Source organism: Mesoplodon bidens, assembly GCF_964165515.1.
Source record: "Mesoplodon bidens genome assembly, chromosome: 18".
In the NCBI taxonomy this organism is placed as follows: Eukaryota; Metazoa; Chordata; class Mammalia; order Artiodactyla; family Ziphiidae; genus Mesoplodon; species Mesoplodon bidens.
Window position 1 is genome coordinate 12,935,104 of NC_138175.1, and position 14,379 is coordinate 12,949,482.

Consider the following 14,379-nt stretch of genomic DNA (forward strand, 5'->3'; position numbering starts at 1 on the left):
TGAGCCTTTCTAGGATACTGCTTGCTTGTTGGCCATTTCACATGGCTACCAGCTTGAGAGATTAGAGCAAACAAAGACCTAAGTCAACTTTTACTTGTGTGTTTGCTTTCTACCTTCAAAAAGTTTGATTGACATCTCTCTCCTATTATACCTGTTCTTATCCTTGTGTAGTTCTGCCTTTGTAAATTTGTCTACCACTGTTTGGCAGGGTTTTGGTAGGGAGTAAAGTTCAAACCGCCATTTCCAAGTGGAAGTTTCCACTTGTTCTTCATAAGCCATCTCAGGTCTGCCCCAGATTCTACCCAGGGCAAGGAGATTTAAAGCAACTTTCTAGGCCAGTACTCTGGGACTCTGCATTAAGCCTCAGGTTTGGATGTAGATTTATTTTGGTTGTCTCTATAGCAGTGTAAGGAATCACCCCAAAATTTAGCAGCTTAAGACAGTTGTTTTATTGTAATTTCTCGTAGTTCTGGATGGCTGGACTCAGATAGATGGATCTTGTGCAGAGCCTCTCATGCAGTTGTAGTTAGTGGCTGGGTCTGGGGCCATCTTGAAAGTTTATTTACTCCCATGTCTGGTGCCTGGGCCAGGAAGAAACGCCTGAGGTCTGGAACGGGCTCCTTAGGTATCTCTCTCTCAGTGGTATTCCCATGTGTTCTCTCCGGCATGGCGGCTTCGGGGCAGCCAGACTTCTTGTGTGGTAACTTGGGGTTTCAGAGGTACATTCTTGAGAGAGAGCCACCTGGAAGCGCTGTCACCTTTTCTCAGTGAGCCTTATAAGTCATGTAGTGCCCCTTCCACTGAATCTTGTGAGTCGAGGCAGCCACAAAGGCCCACCCAGTTTCAAGGGGGGTGACATGTACTCTCCCTTTCATTGGGGTAGTGTCAGGTTCTGGAAGTGCATGGAGGTTGGGTAATTTGTGGCAACCATCTTTTGGAAATAGAATTTACTGAAGGGCTCTCTCTAGCATTGCTACTTAATCTCTAGATGAGAAAAAGTAACTTAACCCCTTAGATATCAGTGTTCTGACTCATGAAATGTAAATGTATTAGCGGCTGCTACAGAAATGCTACAGACCATCCCAAAACACAGTGGTGTACACCAATAAGAATTTATTTGTTGAACATGTGTTTCTGGATATCTGGGGTTCAGCTAATCTAGGCTGGTCTCCAAGCTGTTTGTTGGGTTCAGATCTGCAGCATGTGTCTTTCAGCCATCTTAGACCAGCAGCTCCCTGAGGCATACTGTTCTTGTGGCTAAAGAGAGGAACTCAAGGGGCAAGTGAAACAGCACAAATACATTTAAAGCTTCTTCTCCTGTCAAATCAGCTAACATCTCATTGACTGTTGAAGCAAGTCATGTATCCAAGCTCAGCATCAGTAGGGTAGGGGAGTATCTTCTTGGTCCACAGGGAAGGTGTGAATATTTGCTGAATGGTGGTCTAATCTATCATATAAATTCTTCCTCTTGTTTTTGATTCTTGACTTAGTGCTCAGAGGTTTACTTAGGAGAATAGAGGGACACACAAATTAAGCCCAATACAGAGTAGGACCAGATTTGGGGGGACCTTGATTTGGGGGGTTCAGCAGTTTGTATTTGATCCTCTGAGTAATAGTGAGCCATCATAAGAACTTGAGTAGGGGAGTAACAGAGTGTTCGTTTGTTTGTTTGAAGTCATCCTTCAAGATTAAGGTAGTCTTTGCCAGTGAATATTCTTAATGTAAAACTCTCAACCTCTTATTTTGTGCCACTTGTGTGGGTGACACAGTACTGAGTGCAGGAGTGAGATGGTTCTTAAAGAGAAAATTTGGTTCTGGTCCTAAGAAGCCTAGAAGGAAGAAGAGAAAAGATAGAGACTTCTATTCCTGCAAATCTGGAATTTATAGGATTCGTCTGTCATTATGCTGAATGACCTGTTTGAACACTCATGATGACACAGTGACCATAATCTTGGACCCTCCGACAGACAGATGGGCATTTAAACAAAATTCCTCAAATGTTTTTATTGACTTGGCAAACCCAGGCCGGCATTAGGCATTTCCCTTCTTTATCTGAAATTTCAGGCACCATTAATACTTTTATTTGATCCTTTAGGACTCTGTTTGTTTGTTTGTTCGTTTGTTTTGGAGAATTACGTTTTATTTGACGGACTTGATGAGGACTTAAGCCTGGAAGACAGCCTCTCAGATGGCTTTGAGGGACTGCTCTGCAGAGGTCAGGGAGGAGCCAGGATATATAGGAGTTTTTGCAAACCAGGTAGTAGGAACATCAAAAGATTATTGTTAATTAAAGAAAAACATGGACTTCCTGGTGAGGGCTCCGTTTTATTGAGGGCATTTTTTCCAGATTTGAAACTGGACGGGATTCTCAATCGTGTCGCTTTCTTCCACTCTTAAATCACTGCCTATTTGGCTGGTTTTAAGGAATTTTGTTTCATCTTTGGGTTGTTAGGTATAGAACAGGAGCCTTCTTTAGTATTCCCAATTGTTTATACTGTTGCTTTTCTCCTTGAAATAATGCCAGTGTTTTTCTCCCAAATACTCCATCTCCGCATTCCAACTTTTACTTAAGTGTGAGCGCTAATCTGCGTGTGAGGTGCAGTGGAAGAGCGCTTTTCAGCCTTCACATCGGTGACCCACATGGACTGTGATTCAGTGGTGACTGTCATGCTGACAGAAGTAATGGAGGGGATTTGAGAGACATCAGACTTACATATGCTGTTGTTTCATTTGTTAAATTAATAAGGGGAAAATGTCTTTATCTAGAACTGTTACAATACACTTTAATCATAAAGCTCAGCAGCCAGAATTTACAGAAAGCCCAGTGGGTTTTTCCTTGTTGTTATTTATGCCCTTTTCTTAGATTTTGTTTCTTTCTTTTTATTCTTCTTGTAAACTTGGTGTCTCCTTCCTTGGTACAGGGTGACTAAGGAAGTGGATGCTACATCTAAGGAAGCCAAATCCTTCTTCAAGCAAAATGAGAAAGAAAAACCCCAGGCTGATGTCCCTTCACCTCTGCCGTCACTTCCTGCCGGGTCAGGGTGAGTAGTCTAGTCTCAGGTCCAGGTGTACCTGGCACGTTGGAGACGCTGTTTTCAGTACAAGGACACCCTTTACCTGTAGCTCTCATGACTCCTTTCCTGAGAGAAGGAATTCTGCTGCTGTTGTGCCTTTGCTGAAATATTTGCCAAAACGGGGGAGGCAGAGGAAAATTAGCCATAGGCTTCTTGTTTGATTCTGAAAGAAGTCCTGATATACAGTGTTGGCCACAGAGCTGAACACATAGTAGACTTTACATTTAAAAAATAATTTTTTTTAAAGCATGACATTTATTTATTTGTTTATTTATTTATTTTTGGTCGCGTTGGGTCTTTGTTGCTGCGCACAGGCTTTCTCTAGTTGCGGTGAGCGGGGGCTACTCTTTGTTGCGGTGCTCGGGGCTTCTCATTGCCGTGGCTTCTCTTCTGGCGGAGCATGGGCGCTAGGCACCCGGGCTTCGGTAGTTGTGGCACACGGGCTCTGTAGTTGTGGCTTGCTGGCTCTAGAGCGCAGGCTCAGTAGTTGTGGCACATGGGCTTAGTTGCTCTGCGGCATGTGGGATCCTCCCAGACCAGGGCTTGAACCTGTGTCCCCTACATTGGCAGGCAGATTCTTAACCACTGTGCCACCAGGGAAGTCCCTAAAAAATAATTTTTCAATGAAAATATCAGCAGATCATCAGAACTTGTAATAAAGATTTGGGTTGAGTACTTGCTTCCACCCCCAAAGACCTCATAGGAACAGAAAAAGGTCAAAGCTGACTTACAAATAATTTTGTTAACACATCATCAAGAACTTAATAGTTTTTCTCCCTTTATATTTTCCATACTACATGGGTTATTTTTAGCTGAAGACTAGAATTCTTTCTTTTCAGGAAATAAAAATTCCTTTCTTCTTAACCTGTATGTAAGATGGAAAGCATCACAGTAAGTATGAGGAACCAGGGCACTAGCCTGCAGAGAAGTGAACATGGACCACACCCGTTGTAACACTGATCACCTGCTGATTCCTGAGGGTGAGCTCTCTGTCCTTGAGGTGTTTGGGGTAGAACAAGTCATCTCTAGGGGCTTCGCTGATCCTTAAGTCAGTTTGTTGCTTCATCCTTTCCTCCCAAAACAGTGAAGTTTTGTTCTGTGCTTTTACATTAAAAAAAAAAATCATTGGTTTTCCTGTCAGGTTACGAGCTTTTATAGGACAGGCCTTTCTCATCTTTGCAGCCCTGGCTCCAAACAACACTATGTTACGCTGGTGTGCATTTACCCAAAAGCAAACCCTGAGACAAAGGTTTGCATGCAAGTCATTAGTGTGGGAGGTGATTCCAGGAAGCCTGAGCAGGGAAGTGAAAAGGTGTGGGAAGGTAGCCAGTGCAGGGTGTATTTTCCAGCCGCTGCTGGTAGTGGCTGCTACTCAGTCCTGCTAGTGGACTTGGCAAGGGCAAGGAGGCTGGGATATTTATCCTCCACCTCCCATCTGTGCTGGCTCAGCTGCTTCCATGACGCTCAGGCCATGAGCTGCAGGTGTTTGCAGTGACGCTGCTCTCAGGGTGTCATTGCGGTGAGTGCAGGGACGTGTGGATGGCCTGTGTCCACATCTGCTCCATACTTTTTATCTGCTTCTTAATCCAAGCATTTCTCTCCCACTGGAGCAACTAGGTGGCAGAAGTCATGTAGTAGTTACACAGGAACCTGAGAAGGAAAAGGATTTGAGTGCTTGCTCCCACAGTGGAAATTAGGTAAACACTGAGGAAGGCATCTGTGAGAGAAACAGAGTAATGTGAACAGAGTTCTCCAGACTGACCCTCTTAATACTCTAGGCTAGTACTTTTCAAGCTGTGGTTTGCAATCATCATTTAAGAGAAATGAAATAGAATAAATGTCATAGTACATCATGTGGTAAGAATAAATATTGTTTTCACAAAATTTTTATTTCAGTGTGGGTTTTGTTTGTTTTCGGTTGTGCCCACGGCTTGCAGTATCTTAGTTCCCTGACCAGGGATCGAACCCGGGCCCCCAGCAGTGAAAGCACCGGGTCCTAACCACTGGACTGCCAGGGAATTCCCTATTTCAGTTATAAAAGTGCTTGTACAGGGTGACAAAATAAAGTATAGTTTTTCTGAGGGCTGAGATAAAAAATATGAGGCTCTTGGCTGAAGCAACATGCTTTTAGCCTTCTAATCATTATATTGCTTGAAAGGGATTTTCTTCATACCAGTGACTTTCAAACTTTATTGACTGCAACTCACAATAAAGAATACATTTTACATTATGACTTAGTATACCCATAAATACCGGTATGTTAAAAAGTGAAATAAAAATTTGGTGAGGGCTTCCCTGGTGGTGCAGTGGTTGAGAGTCTGCCTGCCGATGCAGGGGACACGGGTTCGTGCCCCAGTCTGGGAGGATCCCACATGCCACGGAGCGGCTGGGCCCGTGAGCCATGGCCACTGAGCCTGCGCGTCCGGAGCCTGTGCTCCGCAACGGGAGAGGCCATAGCAGTGAGAGGCCTGCGTACCACCAAAAAAAAAAAAAAAAAAAAAAAAAATTGATGAAATTTACCTTTACTGTGTATGGTGAACTCTTCTATTTTATTTCCATTATTATGTAATTATTATGTGTAGTATGTGTCACTTAAAAAAATGTTATGACCCATTGAATTAATTTCACAATCTGTTACAACCTGAATTTGACAAATACTGCTCTAGACTACTTACAGAAGTAGCCTTTTGCAGGCTTGTCTTTGTGTTACCAGGCTTGTATCTGGTATTATTAAACAGTGTCTCTTGGCATTTATTGGAAATGTTACTGTAAATTAAGTACTAGATTAAGTACTAGATAGAAATAAAGGCAGAGTTTCTTCTGCCTTAGGTTTCTAGCGTAGTTAGTTTCAACTAGCATAATTTTTACTTCTGGCTTCCTTGGGTGTTTCTTAAAATAATCCCTATTAATGCTTAGAGATTCTACTTGGAAATAATGTGTTTCAGAAAACACTGTTACCACAGTTATGAAGATAACCAGAGGAGGGAGAAGTAGTAGCTTGGCAGGGTCACCTTGTTTAAGTCACTAAGTCACTCATGGAAATCTCACTGTATTCTGTATTCATGCCTTCTTTTCTTAGAAAGAGCTAATAGCCTTTAGAAGATAAGAAATCTGCTATAATGATGTCTGTATTAGGGGAACCCAGCAGGAAACAGATGGCATCCTCAAATTAGGATACCTTGAGGAGAGTTTAATAACTCACAAAGTAATGAAAAACCACAGGGAGAGGGACAGTATGGTATCACTGGGCCTAGTAATAATGAGGCTCTATCACCAACCCTAGACCTGAAGGGGCAAGACAGGGAGCAGTTTATGGCAGTGAAGATAGGGAGGGTCTCCTGTCAGGAGCTGAGAACTTCACTTGAGTGATGGACCATCTGGGGGGAAGCCAGGGGAATAAATATCCAAATATTCCATTCCTCCCTCCATCCCATCTCTTGCTAGGGCACTCCATTGGCCACTGAGGCTTATGAAAGAAAAAATTATCCTGGTACTTGTTAAAATGGTAAGGAAGACTTATTCAGGATTATTGCAGTAGTTGTTAATGACTCACAATAGGGGGGAAGATCAGACTTAACTTTGAATACAGCAAAGACAGCTGGGGAGTTATAGCCAGGGAACAGAATTGGGGGTGGGAGGATGATCAGTGGATGGAACAGTGCTGAGGGGAGACATGAGAAGTAGGGAGATTCTTTTTTTTTTTTTTTGCGGTACGCGGGCCTCTCACCGTTGCGGCCTCTCCCGCTGCAGAGCACAGGCTCCGGACGCGCAGGCTCAGCGGCCATGGCTCACGGGCCCAGCCGCTCCGTGGCATGTGGGATCCTCCCGGACCGGGGCACGAACCCGTGTCCCCTGCATCGGCAGGCGGACTCTCAACCACTGCGCCACCAGGGAAGCCCAGAGATTCTTGCTGAACTGACCTAACAGGGTTCTTACTGAAGGCAGGCCAAGGACTTATACATCAGAGGTGGCAAATGAAGAACTTGATCATATGTCGAGAGTGATCAGACATGAGTGGGCAGTTTTGTTTAAACTGATTTAGCAGGATTCTTGCTGAAACTGAGCTATGCAGGCCCATCAAGGATGGGGCCAAGATTGAGGCTTAGGCGAGAAGAGGTCTCAAAGGAGCCTGACTAAGGTTGGATAAAGAAGAGAGTCTTTTGTCCGTACAGGACAGCATCTGGGGCAGAGGGCAGAGTGGAGAAGGACGTAGAGGGAATCTAGAGGGGTCAGCCAATGACATATCTTTTAGTAGATTAATGAACTACTAACTCCTTTATAAAGGGGTAAAGTGAAATTTGAGCAAAATCAGTTTCTTTGAAAGCTATAATGGAACATAACAGTTTACAAGGGTATGTCTGCCTCAGTAAAAAAGTCCTCACAGTTTGTACATGCGAACGGGGACACATTTAGTTATGATACATGTACCTTGAATTTCTGAATAAATCCAGAAGATGACCTTCAAGGTTGGCATTATCATTTTTCTTAGATTCATCTCAAAAAGCTTCCCACAGTTGTAGTTGTGCTTGGGAAAAGACAGGCTCAAGAGGAATTCATTTGATCTGGGGTGTCTAAGTGTACACATTTTATCAGTGCAGACATTACTGTGTGCTGCAGGCTGCACACGCATGGTATGCAAAGTTTTCAGGGGAAGAATCTACAGGAAATATCTAATTTATTAAAAGAAAATTGTTTTAATGCAGTAAAATATTTTTTCCACAGACTTTTTTCATTTTCATTTTTGGAGTTGCTTTAGTTTATAGAAATTGCCCAGCAGAAACACTTTGTTTATTTTTCTTCTCTCTAAACAGATGTAAGCAATACAGGAAAACCAGAGCAGGAGAGTAAAACATCCTGTCCCATGTCCTTTGCTAGCAAATAAGAATCACAGGAGCAAATGTTTGTAACTGACAATGCATTTCCGCCACATTATTAAAATAGCACACTGCTTTGGCTATAAAAAGCCAAAGTTTATGCTTTGGGTATGGAGTAAACAAAACACCCAATTTCATTAGAGGCCAGAGTCAGAAATGGCAAGAAACTCTACGATTGGTAGAAAAAATCACCGTGCTCAGCATAATGTGTCTGAATTCCTGTAGTTCTATTAGTCTAAGCTCTCGATCCACTTCTCACCCTCCACTCCCCTCCAGCCCTTGCTACCAATACTGTGGGCCACTTGAATCCAGCTTCTACCAGTGTTTGTGGGTGTCTGACTGGTACATTTACTGCTTGCCTTCAACCCAACATTTATTACTTACTTTATTGCAACAGTGGGTGGCCGTTAGTTCCATTCAAGTTTATAATCCTACCCATAAGCGTTAACTTGTTTAATGAAGGGCTTACTGTTTAGTTGCCTCCTTATAGATTGAGAGTGACCTAAAGCAATAAAACCTAAGGGTGAAAAACATCATTTTCCCATGTAATTTTGTCTTGTCTTCTCGGTCTATTGACAAAAAAAAAAAAAAGAGGCTTTATTGTTGAGTCTCAGACAACATCTTGGGTGGTGTCAGTTTAGCAATGTTTGCCCCAAAGATAGAAGAGGTAGAATTCCTCACAGTGTCACACTGAAGGTAGAAGACCTGTTGGTACTCAGTGTATTTGAGCAGTCAGTCCCCAGGACCTTCAATTTGTACAGCAGAGTCTTGCTGTCTGAGCAGTTGATCTGATGTCTTCCAAGCTCCTCGGACATGAGTTAATATGACTTTGTTGGCTTTTAAGTTTCAATATATAGTCTTTTTTATACAGAGATCATTGAGTATTTCACTTAAAGTAACAAAAACCAGGGCTTCCCTGGTGGCGCAGTGGTTAAGAATCCACCTGCTAATGCAGGGGACACGGGTTCGAGCCCTGGGCTGGGAAGATCCCACAGACCGCAGAGCAGCTAAGCCCATGAGCCATAACTACTGAAGCCCGCATGCCTAGAGCCCGTGCTCCACAACAAGAGGAGCCACCGCAATAAGAAGCCTGCGCCCAGCAACGAAGAGTAGCCCCCGCTCGCTGCAACTAGAGAAAGCCCGCACACAACAATGAAGACCCAAGGCAGCCAAAACTAAATAAATAAATTCATTTAAAAAATAAATAAATAAAAACACTGATGAACATTGCATACACAGCAGCCCTTTAAAAAAAAAAAAGTAACAAAAACCAGACATAGCCACAGTACTGGGTGGAAATGTTTCTGATTTTTTTTTTTTTTTTTGGGTTCGCGGGCCTCTCACTGTTGTGGCCTCTCCCGTTGCGGAGCACAGGCTCCGGACGCGTAGGCTCAGCGGCCATGGCTCACGGGCCCAGCTGCTCTGCGGCATGTGGGATCTTCCGGGACCAGGGCACGAACCCGTGTCCCCTGCATCGGCAGGTGGACTCTCAACCACTACACCACCAGGGAAGCCCCTCATTCACATCTTGATTTGAAGAGATTGTTCCAGGCCGAGCTAGAAAGTGAAAGAATTATGAATGGAGAGATTAGTGATTATTCCCCGCCCCCCGCCCCCCCTGCTTTTTTTTGGAGACTCTGACATTTGGATCAAGCAATGTAAGCGTCTAAATGAGATCCCAAACATAGAAAAGTTTTCAAAGTAAGAACATTTTTCATTTGCAGTCACCAGGATGGGATTGAATACCTACAGCAAATACTATGAATTTAGGAATTGTCCCTTTTGGTTTTCAGTGTTGCCCAGAGTTGAACAAATTCTAGTCTTCTTAGAAAATCCTATGAGGAGTTGAACTTTATTACACAGAGCAGCCTTCTTTTTTCCTTTGCTCTTACCCTTGAGTTAAAGTGCCACCAAGTTTCAACAATCTATGAGTTTAAGAGCCAGGTGCCTGTATGTGTTATAAAATTTTAAACTTTTATTTTGCTATATTCCTATACCCTTGGTTGTGCCAACTTTTTCTTGGTGTGAAATCGGTGTCAGGAAAGTGCTTTGGGTGCTTCTTGGTAGTGTAGGGAAGAATGGAAAGAATAGGTAGCTGAAGCGATGACTTTGATAAAGTTTACTCAGTACGATAATAGGAAATTGATTTGGAAATTAGGGTATGGAGACATTCATTTAAGGAGAGGATTGTGATGCTCTAGGAATGAAGTGGAAATATTTTGGTTATAACACGAATTTATTGATTTGCTTTGAGTGCTTTAGTTTGTTTTAGTGTACACTAGAGGGCAGAGTCCCCCTGAAAAGAGAGCTTGTCTTTTGCAAGATCCCAGGAACATGAAGCATCCCTAAGATTTGGTATATAAGTGCTATACATTTTTCTCTAATTAGATTATTCTCTTGGTATGAGATTTCTATGTGTTATACAATTTCTACATCTTTCTTTTATTAGAATTTGTTTTGTTTTAAACTTTACCATTGTGCTTAGAAAGTGGAAGATGATTTTTCTTCTCTCATTTTTTTCCTTGAGATCTAAAAGCTTTTACTGTTGTTGTTTGAATTACAAATAAGAAAGTAAAAACTGACCTGTAGTCCTACCACTTAAATTTTTTTTCAGAAAGAAGGAAGTGAAATTTCCTTGCTGCCTGCCTGTTCTTTCATTCCCAGCCCCAGAGGCTAATAATTTTAGCTGGTTATCAGTTATGTTCCAGTCCTTCCCTTACTATGCTAGTATATTGTAATCATATAACATTAAAACAAAAATGGACTCACTCTTCTCCATTAATCTGCAACTTCTATTTTTGCTTAAACAGTCTATCTTGGGCATCTTTCCAGGTCCAGTATAAACATCTACATTTTTTTATGCCTGCATGATATTCTGTTGTGTGAATCTTCTATAATTTGAATAACCATTCCCTTATTGGTGAACATTTAGTTTTCCAGATTTTACAGTTATGAATAGTTCCATAATAATCCTTGCACATATTTTTTTTATGTTCTCATGCTGTTATTTCTGGAGAACAGATTCTTAGAAGTGGGATTGCTGGCTCCTCAAATGTGTGCACCTTAAATCATAATAAATGCTGCCAAATAGACAAGAACAATTTGAAATCTCTCCAGTGTTACATGAGAGGGAGGGCCCATTTCCACACACCATTACTAGTATTCAGGGTTTCTCCACAATCATTATGTTAACTGAGTCTTCATAACCTGCTGGTTTGCATTGTGGCTTTAAAATTTCCCCTCCTTTGAAAACCTTTACCAAAAACAGATTTTTTTTTCAAGAATTAATCTAGTGCTACATTTTTGTGCATTTGTCAAATGTTAAAGAATTAATTAAGGTTTGGGTATCACCTATAGGTGGTCTCCATATTGTATCAAATCATGAAAGTTAATTAATTCTCAGTCATTTAAAAGTTCAGGTAAAAATCTGAGTTTTATATACTGAGAGCAATCATGAGCCAATTTAGGGACTGTATATTATAGATTCTTTAAAATGCTGTGTGTTATTTCTCTCTTTATGTCCATAGTGTTGGAAGTTACTATCCCCCAATTTTTTTATTTTTTAAACATCTTTATTGGAGTATAACTGCTTTACAATGGTGTGTTAGTTTCTGCCTTATAACAAAGTGAATCAGCTATACATATATCCCCATGTCCGAAATGTTTTAATGTCAGTAAAGAATGTCATTTGTCCTAAGTATAGCAGTCAGTGATTCTTATATTCTGATCAGTTTTTTTTTTAACATCTTTACTGGAGTATAATTGCTTTACAATGGTGTGTTAGTTTCTGCTTTATAACAAAGTGAATCAGTTATACATATGTTCCCATATCTCTTCCCTCTTACGTCTCCCTCCCTCCCACCCACCCTATCCCACCCCTCTAGGTGGTCACAAAGCACCGAGCTGATCTCCTTGTGCTATGTGGCTACTTCCCACTATCTATCTATTTTACGTTTGGTATGTATGTATGTCCATGCCACTCTCTCACTTTGTCACAGCTTACCCTTCCCCCTCCCCTTATCCTCAAGTCCATGCTCTAGTAGGTCTGTGTCTTTATTCCCGCCTTACCCCTATGTTCTTCATGACTTTTTTTTTCCCTTAGATTCCATATATATGTGTTAGCATACGGTATTTGTTTTTCTCTTTCTGACTTGCTTCATTCTGTATGACAGACTCTAGGTCCATCCACCTCACTACAAATAACTCAATTTTGTTTCTTTTTATGGCTGAGTAATATTCCATTGTATATATATGCCACATCTTCTTTATCCATTCAACTGTCGATGGACACTTAGGTTGCTTCCATGTCCTGGCTATTGTAAATAGAGCTGCAATGAACATTTTGGTACGTGACTCTTTTTGAATTCTGGTTTTCTCAGGGTATATGCCCAGTAGTGGGATTGCTGGGTTGTATGGTAGTTCTATTTGTAGTTTTTTAAGGAACCTCCATACTGTTCTCCATAGTGGCTGTGTCAATTTACATTCCCACCAACAGTGCAGGAGGGTTCCCTTTTCGCCACACCCTCTCCAGCATTTACTGTTTCTAGATTTTTTGATGATGGCCATTCTGACTGGTGTGAGATGATATGTCATTGTAGTTTTGATTTGCATTTCTCTAATGATTAATGATGTTGAGCATTCTTTCATGTGTTTGTTGGCAATCTGTATATCTTCTTTGGAGAAATGTCTATTTAGGTCTTCTGCCCATTTTTGGATTGGGTTGTTTGTTTTTTTGTTATTGAGCTGCATGAGCTGCTTGTAAATTTTGGAGATTAATCCTTTGTCAGTTGCTTCATTTGCAAATATTTTCTCCCATTCTGAGGGTTGTCTTTTGTTGGTCTTGTTTATGGTTTCCTTTGCTGTGCAAAAGCTTTTAAGTTTCATTAGGTCCCATTTGTTTGTTTTTGTTTTTATTTCCATTTCTCTAGGAGGTGGGTCCAAAAGGATCTTGCTGTGATTTATGTCATAAAGTGTTCTGCCTATGTTTTCCTCTAAGAGTTTGATAGTGTCTGGCCTTACATTTAGGTCTTTAATCCATTTTGAGTTTATTTTTACGTATGGTGTTAGGGAGTGTTCTAATTTCATTCTTTTCCATGTACCTGTCCAATTTTCCCAGCACCACTTATTGAAGAGACTGTCTTTTCTCCACTGTATATTCTTGCCTCCTTTATCAAATATAATGTGACCATATGTGTGTGGGTTTATCTCTGGGCTTTCTATCCTGTTCCATTGATCTATATTTCTGTTTTTATGTCAGTACCATACTGCCTTGATTACTGTAGCTTTGTAGTATAGTCTGAAGTCAGGGAGGCTTATTCCTCCAGCTCCGTTTTTCTTTCTCAAGATTACTTTGGCTATTCGGGGTCTTTTGTGTTTCCATACAAATTGTGAATTTTTTTGTTCTAGTTCTGTGAAAAATGCCAGTGGTAGTTTGATAGGGATTGCATTGAATCTGTAGATTGCTTTGGGTAGCAGAGTCATTTTCACAATGTTGATTCTTCCAATCAAGAACATGGTATATCTCTCCATCTATTTGTATCATCTTTAATTTCTCTCATCAGTGTCTTATAATTTTCTGCATACAGGTCTTTTGTCTCCTTAGGTAGGTTTATTCCTAGATATTTTATTCTTTTTGTTGCAATGGTAAGTGGGAGTGTTTTCTTAATTTCACTTTCAGATTTTTCATCATTAGTGTATAAGAATGCCAGAGATTTCTGTGCATTAATTTTGTATCCTGCTACTTTACCAAATTCATTGATTAGCTCTAGTAGTTTTCTGGTAGCATGTTTAGGATTCTCTATGTATAGTATCATGTCATCTGCAAACAGTGACAGCTTTACTTCTTCTTTTCTGATTTGGATTCCTTTTATTTCTTTTTCTTCTCTGATTGCTGTGGCTAAAACTTCCAAAACTATGTTGAATAAGAGTGGTGAGAGTAGGCAACCTTGTCTTGTTCCTGATCTTAGTGGAAATGGTTTCAGTTTTTCACCATTGAGGACGATGTTGGCTGTGGGTTTGTCATATGTGGCCTTTATTATGTTGAGGAAAGTTCCCTCTGTGCCAACTTTCTGCAGGGTTTTTATCATAAATGGATGTTGAATTTTGTTGAAAGCTTTCTCTGCATCTATTGAGATGATCATATGGTTTTTCTCCTTCAATTTGTTAATATGGTGTATCACATAGATTGATTTGCATATATTGAAGAATCCTTGCATTCCTGGAATAAACCCCACTTGATCATGGTGTATGACCCTTTTAATGTGCTGTTGGATTCTGTTTGCTAGTATTTTGTTGAGGATTTTTGCATCTATGTTCATAAGTGATATTGGCCTGTAGTTTTCTTTCTTTGTGACATGTTTGTCTGGTTTTGGTATCAGGGTGATGGTGGCCTCGTAGAATGAGTTTGGGAGTGTTCCTCCCTCTGCTATATT

At 41.0% G+C, this 14,379-nt stretch overlaps 1 protein-coding gene across 2 annotated transcripts in view; it reads left to right on the forward strand.

The window, feature by feature from the left end:
- Nucleotides 1–14,379, forward strand: part of CFDP1 (craniofacial development protein 1) — a 131,014-nt gene that overhangs the window by 22,017 nt on the left and 94,618 nt on the right. For both annotated transcript variants that reach the window (XM_081217252.1, XM_081217251.1), the window contains exon 5: nt 2,922–3,041. In XM_081217252.1, coding sequence (XP_081073378.1) covers nt 2,922–3,041 — 120 coding nt within the window. The remainder of the gene's footprint in view (nt 1–2,921; nt 3,042–14,379) is intronic.